Below are 10,591 nucleotides of genomic sequence, written 5' to 3'. Positions count from 1 at the left end.
TGAATTTTACACATGGGGGCCACTTTTGGAGGGTAAATGAGAAAATTAAAAAATAAAGTTTTTTTTAACTATGAAAGAGCTCGGTATAAGAATCTCAAATATATATTTTTTGTAACTTTACCTATAGACTACAGGAAAACCTAATAGAAATGTGCAGTCAAGCGCGAGTCGGACTTTGTTACTTAGTTTTTGATCCGACCCCAACGGATTTTTTAGACATCTCACGTTTCACATAAAAAAATAGTACATTGTTAAAAATTGTATAATGTACAATGTACGGATCCCTTGGTACGCGAGTCCGACTCGCACTTGGACGATTTTTTTCTCAGAGTCGGAGTTTAGTGTGGATACTGTGACCCAAAAACGAAGCCTTCTTCTAGAATTAGGGCTCTATTTCCTTTACTAATTTTAATGTTTTATAAATTATAAATTGCAATTGTACGAGTACAATCAACAGCCGTTCGCATAAAAAAACCGCAAATCGATGTACAGGTTAACCGTTCGGCACACGCATACTAGAGGCCAAAAAAATTTTTTTGACCCGCAGTTCCTAAAAAAAATTCCTTTGGGAGGGGAGTGCTGAAACATTTATTTTTTTGTATGGAAAAATATTTTTTTTATTCAAAAACCTATCGTGTGCTTTTTGAGGCGATTCTAAAAATATACCTCATCATTACATTTCAGCCACTTTTTTTTAATTAAAACAAAAAGAATTTTCTAAACATACCAAGTTTGGACTTCTCCAGATATGTGGCAGATTTTTTTTGTACAAATGATACGTGATATCCTTATATCTAACCCCAAGAAATCAATTTTGAAAATAATATCATAAACATTTTTTTTTTTTCAATTTTACAAAATGACACAGTTCTACTTCAATACCTATTTAACGAGACTTATAGAACTGCTGCACTGCAGATACAGTACATATTAATCATAAAATGATACGTTATATCCATATATCCAACGGGAAATACCTCTTTAACCCTTTAACTGCGGCTTTTCATCAGTTGTGTCAAATACTAAACAAACTATACCAACTCAACAGTCAACATTATCTTGTGGGCACACAAGCTGTTATTAACGATTGCCCACAGGTGTTTCCCTTAACTTTTGGGTATGTCTACAGGAAAGACGCGAACACAGTTTTGTGTTTAACCCTTATACTCTTTGGCTTTTACAACATTTTAAATTAGAAAAGCAAATACATTGTATATCATTCAATATTTTATTGTCAAAGAAAATACATGTATACGTAAACATAGATTTAGTTTATTTCAATTTGATATTACTTACGCGGTCCATACCTAAACTCTCCCGGCCCTCCTACACCGGGCGGTCCGCCAACTGTAAAATACAATCGAACTGTTGAATCACATTTATTAGGCCTCCTTACGTACAATATAATAAAGACGACACAATTATTTAATTATTACTTTATTTAAATTACTGACTCGGCCCATTATTCCATCCTCCGGGGCCTCCTACGCCGGGCGGTCCGCCAACTGTAAAATACAATAGAGCTGTTAAACCACATTTACCAACTCTCCTTACATTACAGAATACAGCAGACGCAACAATTTTTTCACAAAAGTACACAGTATACGCTGTATTTAAATTACTTACTCGGTCCATTATTCCATCCCCCGGGGCCTCCTATGCTGGGCGGTCCGCCAACTGTAAAATACAATCGAACTGTTAAAAAAACACATTTACCAACTCTCCTTACATTACAGAATACAGGTGCAACAATTGTTTCAGAAAAATACACAATATACGCTGTATTTGATATTACTTACTCGGTCCATTATTCCATCCTCCGGGTCCTCCTACGCCGGGCGGTCCGCCAACTTTAAATTACAATCGAACTGTTTAACCACATTTATTAGCTTTCATTACATACAATTTAATAAAGACGACACAAATATTTCATAAAAATACACAATATACGCTGTATTTGAGATTACTTACTCGGTCCATTATTCCATCCTCCGGGTCCTCCTACACCGCCCGGTCCGCCAACTGTAAAATTAAATCAAACTGTTAAAAAAAACATATTTACCAACTCTCCTTATATTACAGAATACAGACCCAACATTGTTGCCAACAATTATTTCACAAATACACAATATACGATATATTTAAGATTACTTACTCGGCCTATTATTCCATCCTCCGGGGCTTCCTACGCCAGGCTGTCCGACTGAAAAATACAATCGAACTGTGTATGCATATTTATTAGCTCTCCTTACATACAGTATAATAAAGAGGACACAATTATTAAATAAAAAGTAAATAATATACGCTGTATTTGATATTACTTACTCGGCCTATTATTCCATCCTCCGGGGCCTCCTGCGCCGAGCTGTCCTCCAACTGTAAAACACAATCGAACTGTTAAATCACATTTACCAACTCTCCTTACATTACAGAATATAGACGCCACAATTATTCCATAAAAATACACATTTCACGATGTATTTGATTACTTACTGGGTCCATTATTCCATCCTCCGGGTCCTCCTACGCCGGGTTGTCCGCCAACTGTAAAACACAATCGAACTGTTAAACCACATTTACCAACTCTCCTTACATTACAGAATATATACGCCACAATTATTTCATAAAAATACACAATACACGAAGTATTTGATATTACTTACTGGGTCCATTATTCCATCCTCCGGGGCCTCCTACGCCGGGCGGTCCTCCAACTGTAAAATAGAATCGAACTGTTAAAGAAACCACACTTACCAACTCTCCCTACATTACAGAATACAGATGCAACATTGTTGCCAAAAATTATTTCACAAAATACAGAATATATGATGTATTTGAGATTACTTACTCGGTCCATTATTCCATCCTCCGGGGCCTCCTGCGCCGGGCTGTCCTCCAACTGTAAAACACAATCGAACTGTTAAACCACATTTACCAACTCTCCTTACATTACAGCATATAAAAATACACAATACACGATATATTTGAGATAACTTACTCGGTCCATTATTCCATCCTCCGGGGCCTCCTGCGCCGGGCTGTCCTCCAACTGTAAAACACAATCGAACTGCTAAACCACATTTACCAACTCTCCTTACGTTACAGAATATAGACGCCACAATTATTCCATAAAAATACACAATACACGATGTATTTGATATAACTTACTGGGTCCATTGTTCCATCCTCCGGGTCCTCCTACGCCGGGCGGTCCGCCAACTGTAAAACACAATCGAACTGTTAAACCACATTTGTTACATTACAGAATACAAACTGTAACAGAACTGTAAAATAGAATCGAACTGTTAAAGAAACTACATTTACCAATTCTCCCTACATAACAAAATACAGATGCAACATTGTTGCCAAAAATAATTTCACAAAAATACACAATATACGATGTATTTGAGATAAGTACTCGGCCCATTATTCCATCCTCCGGGACCTCCTGCGCCGGGCTGTCCTCCAACTGAAAAATACAATTGAACTGTGTATTTATATTTATTAGCTCTCCTTACATATAGTATAATAAAGAGGACACAATTATTAAATAAAAAGTAAACAATATACGCTGTATTTAGGAACTCTCCCTACATTACAGAATACAGACGCAACATAGTTGCCAAAAATTATTACACAAAAATACACAATATACGATGTATTTGAAATTACTTACTAGGCCCATTATTCCATCCTCCGGGGCCTCCTACGCCGGGCTGTCCTCCAACTGAAAAATACAATCGAACTGTGTATTCATATTTATTAGCTCTCCTTACATACAGTATAATAAAGAGGACACAATTATTAAATAAAAAGTAAACAGTATACGCTGTATTTTATATTACTTACTCGGTCCATAGTTCCATCCTCCGGCTCCTCCTACGCCAGGCTGTCCTCCAACTGAAAAATACAATCGAACTGTTAAACCATATTAACCAACTCTCCTTACATTACAGAATACAGACGGCAAAAAAATACACAATATACGCTATATTTGATATTACGTACTCGGTCCATTATTCCATCCTCCGGGGCGTCCTACGCCGGGCTGTCCTCCAACTGAAAAATACAATCGAACTGTTAAACCACATTTACCAATTATCTCTATATTATACAGACGCCACAATTATTTCACGAAAATACACAATATATACTGTATATGATTTTACTTACTCGGCCCATTATTCCATTCTCCGGGGCTTCCTATGCCAGACTGTCCTCCAAATGAAAAAAAATTATATTACTTTACTTACTCGTCCATCCTCCGGGGCCTCCTGCGCCAGACTGTCCTCCAACTGTAAAACACAATCGAACTAACCACATTTACCGACTCTCCTTACATTACAGAATATAGACGCCACAATTATTAATTAAACATACACGATGTATTTTATATTACTTACTGGGTCCATTATTCCATCCTCCGGGTCCTTCTACGCCGGGCGGTCCGCCAACTGTAAAATACAATTGAACTGTTAAACCACATTTATTACATTACAGAACACAGACGCAACAATTCTTTCATAATATTTATTTATACTTTATTGCACATAAAATAAGTACAAATGGTGGACTTAATGCCTTAAGGCATTCTCTACCAGTCAACCACTGGGCCAAAAAGAGACGTTTGTTGGTGCAGGCTTTGTACTGTATTTGAAAATAATTAAACGATATCACTACCTACTATTTACAAATTAAATACTAATTATAGTATACCTATTATATTTAAATCATAAACTTAAACATATACTTTGTATGATACACTTACATACATATCTACATATATACTTATACATGTACCTACTGTGAAACATTACTTACATCTTTCAGACAAATGCTTGCGCAGCATACGCTTGAACGTGAATTTACTTTGAGCTTTTCTGATATTGAGTGGAAGGTCGTTCCACAGGCGTATCGGAGAACTGTATAGGAGTTGGTCAGGAAACCAGTGCGATGAGGGGGAATGGAAAGCTTAAGGCTACGGGAGGGACGGAGAACACCACCAGGGCGAGCAGTAACAAATTTAAATTTGGATCTGAGATATTCTGGTGTATTGGGATCAAATAGAAGAGAGTAAAGTGTACCTAACAGTCTCAAAGATCTTCGCTCACGAATAGGAAGCCAATTAAGCTGCTTACGATAAGCTGATACGTGGTCGTACTTCCGAAGACAAAATATAAACCTAATACAGTTGTTGAGCAGTCTGTCCAGTTTGTTAAGTGAAGTTTGAATAATAATACACAATATACACTGTATTTGAGATTACTTGCTCGGCCCATTATTCCATCCTCCGGGGCGTTCTACGCCGGGCGGTCCGCAAATTGTAAAATACAATCGAACTGTTAAACCATATTTATTAGCTCTCCTTACATACAATATAATAAAAATGACACATTTATTTCAAAAAATATCACAATATATACGCTGTATTTGAATGACTTACTCGGTCCATTATTCCATCCTCCGGGTCCTCCTACACCGGGCCATCCTCCAACTATAAAATATAATCAAGCTTTTCAATCTCGTACCCAATTAAGGCCACTCAGCAAGCTTCGTGGCCTTAACACGGTACTCGACTGAAAAGCTCTCCATTATATAACGATTAGGGAATGCAAACCGGTTTTTAGGGTTCCGTACCTCAAAAGGAAAAAACGGAACCCTTATAGGATCACTCGTGCGTCTGTCTGTCTGTCTGTCACAGTCACAGCCTATTTTCTTCGCAACTACTGGACCAATTAAGTTGAAATTTGGTACATATATGTAAGTTTGTGACCCAACGATGGTCATGTAACGTAATCAAATTTATTTTAAACACGGGGGCCACTTTTGGGGGGTAAATGAGAAAAGTAAAAAATAAAGTTTGTCACATATCAAATGAAAGAGTTCATTGTGAGAATCTCAAATATTTTTTTTTTATAATTTTAAGATAAACATTTTAGAAGTTATTCACGAAAATAGGCAAAAAATGACCATTCCCCCCCCCTTATCTCCGAAACTACTGGGTCAAAAAAATTGAAAAACATACGAAAAATAGATCTTAACCTATAGATTACCGGAAAACCTATTAGAAATGTGCAGTCAAGCGTGAGTCGGACTTAATTACTTAGTTATTGATCCGACCCCTACGGGTTTTTTAAAGACATTTCACATAAAAAATACATTGTTTAAATTGTGTAATGTACGGAACCCTTGGAACGCGAGTCCGACTCGCACTTGGCCGGTTTTTATTTGTATGAAATTTCGGTTAGTAACTGGTTTTCCTATACAATTAAAGACCGGTTTGCATTCCCTAATCTAGATTGTATAAAATACTATTGGTAACCTATTATGAGACTCGCGAACCACGTGACTAACACAAGCCTACGTCATCATACTGTTCACAGGTACCATGAGTAGTTCAGTAAAATTTCTTACGCTTTGAATGCGGCGTATTCCACGTCGTGTAACCCGGACCAAGACCCACTGTGCTGGGCCCCGCAATATCAGAATCTGACCCAGACTTAGGCAGAGCTACCCAAGGCCCAACCAAAGGCCCCTCGGTCCCAATCGCGGTGTCTGAGAAACACAACATAATACTATTATCCTTAATCTCACCCAGTTTAACTAGGTAGGTACAAGAACAAATATCATCAAAGTAAATTAAATCAAACAGAGGTAAAAAGGGGTAAAGTAACAGGCGGTCTTATAGGTGAAAGGAAATCTCTTTCAGACTCAGTCAGTTATAAAATGTTTACTCTATACCCAATTCGCGTGTTTCTTCCCATTGGCTTTCATGGGCAAGTCAAAAATGGAGACAAAATACATTTAAACGTATGTTCTGTTTCATTCTTTGATTTTATTTTAAACTGCGTTAATCCCTATGGAGATTGCTATCAAATGTCTGAAAGAGGCAACACCGTTTGACCGATAACTGATGCAACACTAGTACTATAGTGCGAGTAGTGTCCTTTCATTACGGCGCAGCTTCCAATGGTCAGATTAGTTTGGTGCTAACCGTGAGGCTTATTCTCATGGTAACTAATAACCTAATAATGAATTTGTTATTTATTATAATTACAATAAGCCTTAAATTCAAGGTCATATTTTGTGATTCCATTGGTTTCTCTCAATTAAAAGTTAAAACATGTTTTTAACGGTGTCCGGTGTTTTACTAACACTTAATAAACTCAAGTGTACCTACTTACCGTTTACAATTATAGTAACTATCGAGCTTAGATCCCCCGCCCTGCAGGTGTATGTTCCAGAGTCAGTGATGACTATATCCTTTACTACCAAAGCCAATAATGTGGGGTCTTCTGCGGAACCAACACGGAGATGTACAAAGATCCTCTCATCTTGGGTAGATCTCTGTTGTATCTTCACGCCAGAGGGATCATACCATTCTATATCCTGCAATAAAAACATTTATTTTTTTAAATATTGAGGTATACTAAAAATTGTTATATGTTTTCGAGTGGCATTTTGAATCTGTGGAAGGTAACCACCAAACCATTACAGGTAAAGCGTTAACCACGGAAGATAATTTACTCTCAAAATAATTAAAGTGTTCTCAACTAAAACCCAAGTAATCAGTGCTTACGCTATATAAAAATCGTCCTTCGCAGTAGATTGTTGTTTTATCACCAACGTTGAACGTAATATTCTCGGAGGTATTTAAGATTCTCAGATTGGCCCCGACTTTTTCTGTTGTAAAATCTGAAAAGTAAACAACAATGATTTAGATACATATTATTTTTATAAAAGTATAATTTTAATTCATGAATCTTATTGAATGGAATGGAAAGCCGAAGCAGTTGAAGCAGTTCAAATTTCACACCGTAAGTTAGCTTACGGACTCGTCATTATCCAGGTATTTCCAACTATCCTGTGGGTAGAGAGGTCTTGATAAAATGGCTTTGTTTCCTCTTTGGGCTCTGTGTATTGGAAGGTCTAATATGCTCGCTCTGAATTTTGTAAATAATACGCATTACATACCAGGTATAACCTTTTCTTTGCATTTAGTAGCACGTGCGTTTTTACTTACAATAGACAAAGAGTTAGCCGTAAGGGCCAGCTTGGAAACTAACGACTATACATACAGTGCGTTGAAGTTGGATGAAGTAAACTAACTTGTCATATGCTGAAGAAAAGTCCACTTCTACTACCAAGTAGTTTAGCCATAAATTAGCTACAAAGTAAATTATCTGTAAAGACGTTCATACGCCTTAAAGTTAAAAAAGCTTAAAGTTACTTAATTAAGATTTACCGATTCCACTATGAAATTGTGTAGAGGACACTGATGTACCTTGGAGACTTTTCCCCTTTTATCGTCATCCTATGTCCTATCCTATGAAAATCAATAAACCAATCGCTTAGTTTTAGGCAGTTGGAAGATGTATCTTAAGATATTTGGATATGCAGGAATTCTGATCTGAACCCTTAAACTTTTTTCTAAAAAACAAAAAACAAAAATAACTGTCCCGGGCACATCAGGTTCCCCTACATGCTAGCTGAGATTGACGCCAATTTTTTTCTGACTGGTGAATTTAAACATTTTACCTTCGCTGGGACAAAGAGTCTGAAGGCGAGCTCTACCTAGGTAAGTACCTAGATTATCAATCAAGCCAATGCCGTTTCGATGCTTCCAGTCCAGACTCATTGAGAACACAAAAAAGTAAAAATGTGGTTAACTTACGTTCAGTAGATTCCAAATCGTAGTCGCTCCGCGGATCCGGCGACCCGATCACAGTGCCTAAATAGAATAGGACAAGGTAAAGTCAGACCAAGATAAGTCGGCACCGATTTTAATAATGGCACTCGCAGTGAAAGTGTTCTTTTAAACGTCAAACTTCTATGGAATTATGACGTATAACTAACACTTGCACTGCGTGTGCTATCAAAATCGTTGCAAACTTACCTCGGTCTAACCCATTTCGAAGGTACGTTTTGATCTTATATCTAAATTAACGGCCCAATTCGAACAATCGAGCAATACGCTAATGTCACTGTCGCACTAATATGGAAGAGTGATAGAAAGAGTTTCAACACAACACACAAGACAGTACCTATCTGACACAATCTTAAATAAGCAATTAACTTTCAAATTTATTTTAGTAAATTTATTCACTATTTTCATATTAGTCCAATAGGAAACCTTATTCAGTATGATCATCTTAATACATTCTTGACATTCGGGTTCACGACCCCGAAATCAACCAGTAAGGCCAACCTAAGCTTAAAATCCTACATTACAATTTGTCATAAAAAATAAAGAAAACTTACCAGTCCATAATAGACCTGCCACTAGGCAGTAGAGCGCGGGCGCGAGTCCCGTGTATGAACCCATGTTGAACGAGCATGAATATGAGATCTCCAGGAAAACACTTTATATACATACCAGCTGAATTAGCCTAATAAATAACCAATATCTCATTTTAAAGTGCAAGTATATGCTAAAAACGTCTTTAGAACTGTGTAGTAGGGTGTAAAATCCAATAACAATGCATGAGCTTAGGCGACTTAACAATTATTTACTTTGGCTGAATTACAGACACATTTTGTACATATGCAAATACAAATACTAACTGCTTGGATCAATTTAATTAAGACGAAGATAAGGAAAAACCACATCCTATTTTGATATTAATGTTTTGGTTCAGTTTTAACAACACTTCAAGAATTAAAACGTATCCGCTAATTCCGCCAGAGAGCAACTATGCCCCAATGTCGGCTGTAATATGAGGTTAGTGAATAGAAAGTTTATAATGTGTGTGAACACTCACTTCGTTCGTTTCATAAACCCACACTCGAGTTTTAAAGTTTTAATGCCTTTCATTATGTAGCAGTCACATAAACTACTATTATTAATAATCTTAAAAAGCACTATACAATTTTTCAAAAACTCTGCTGGCTGATCCTTAGGCTGCTGGCTTATGTCCATTGTCCAGTTGCACATTAGGCCAGAAAATTGAACTTACATACCTATATCTCGATAGGTAATATAAGTTCCATATACATAACAGACATAAAGTAGGTATTATAAGGACATTTTTATGATGAATTCAAATACGGTAGAAAACATCCTGTTTTTGGTTGGTTTTGTTTGCCTTAATTAATTTATAATGAAGTTATTGGTCATTACATTGAATTAGGTATATAATTATTTGGACTTACCTACCTATTATAAGCACCGACCGCCTTGGTTCATTTCTGTACCTAGAATCGTTTTGAGTATTTATTTTTGCACGACTGTCATGTTTCTTGGGTAGGGGTAGGGTAGGGTTGATTAAATAAATAAAGACAAAAAGGACTATATATGATTTGCATATTTATTATTGTAACTAATTGTAAATTGAGGTAGCAGGTAAATTCCTTGTTTTGCTCTTGACCACATACCTAGTTGCCATTTGATTTACTTATTATCAGCGATTTAGAGGGGAACGGAACGAATATATGGAGTTGGAGATTAGAATTCAAAATTTAAAATCATTTCTGTACACGACTGTTCCTGTGTGTGCGTCCCCTCACCAAGATATATACTAATATGTATTGGTGCCGACTTAATTCAATTGCTTTACGAATTTATTTAATTATTACGATAAGCGCCCGATAA

General features: G+C 36.7%; 1 protein-coding gene and 1 long non-coding RNA gene across 2 annotated transcripts; both read right to left on the bottom strand.

Annotated features, from left to right (window-relative positions):
• Positions 1–3,000: 3,000 nt before the first annotated feature.
• Positions 3,001–4,090, bottom strand: LOC134754803 (uncharacterized). The gene is made up of 3 exons (XR_010128979.1): positions 4,009–4,090; positions 3,677–3,727; positions 3,001–3,049 (listed from the first exon to the last, which is right to left on the bottom strand). It is a non-coding gene; the product is annotated as an uncharacterized LOC134754803 (long non-coding RNA).
• A 305-nt stretch (positions 4,091–4,395) lies between these two features.
• Positions 4,396–9,325, bottom strand: LOC134748241 (uncharacterized). The gene is made up of 7 exons (XM_063682972.1): positions 9,262–9,325; positions 8,675–8,731; positions 7,580–7,695; positions 7,185–7,389; positions 6,415–6,555; positions 5,444–5,494; positions 4,396–4,454 (listed from the first exon to the last, which is right to left on the bottom strand). The coding sequence occupies exons 1-7, from the start codon at positions 9,323–9,325 to the stop codon at positions 4,396–4,398; spliced, it is 693 nt and encodes a 230-aa protein (XP_063539042.1).
• Between the last annotated feature and the right edge of the window lie 1,266 nt (positions 9,326–10,591).

Source organism: Cydia strobilella, chromosome 1 (assembly GCF_947568885.1).
Source record: "Cydia strobilella chromosome 1, ilCydStro3.1, whole genome shotgun sequence".
NCBI classification, from domain to species: domain Eukaryota; kingdom Metazoa; phylum Arthropoda; class Insecta; order Lepidoptera; family Tortricidae; genus Cydia; species Cydia strobilella.
The sequence above is the reverse complement of the archived record's forward strand: the minus strand, read 5'-3'. Positions and strand labels throughout refer to the sequence as shown.

Coding starts and splice junctions, on each gene's coding strand:
- LOC134748241 (XM_063682972.1), bottom strand. CDS start 9,325: ATGGGTTCATACACGGGACTCGCGCCCGCGCTCTACTGCCTAGTGGCA. Junction 8,732..9,261: donor GGCAGGTCTATTATGGACTG/GTAAGTTTTCTT, acceptor TATTCTATTTAG/GCACTGTGATCGGGTCGCCG. Junction 4,455..5,443: donor AGGATGGAATAATGGACCGA/GTAAGTCATTCA, acceptor TGTATTTTACAG/TTGGCGGACCGCCCGGCGTA.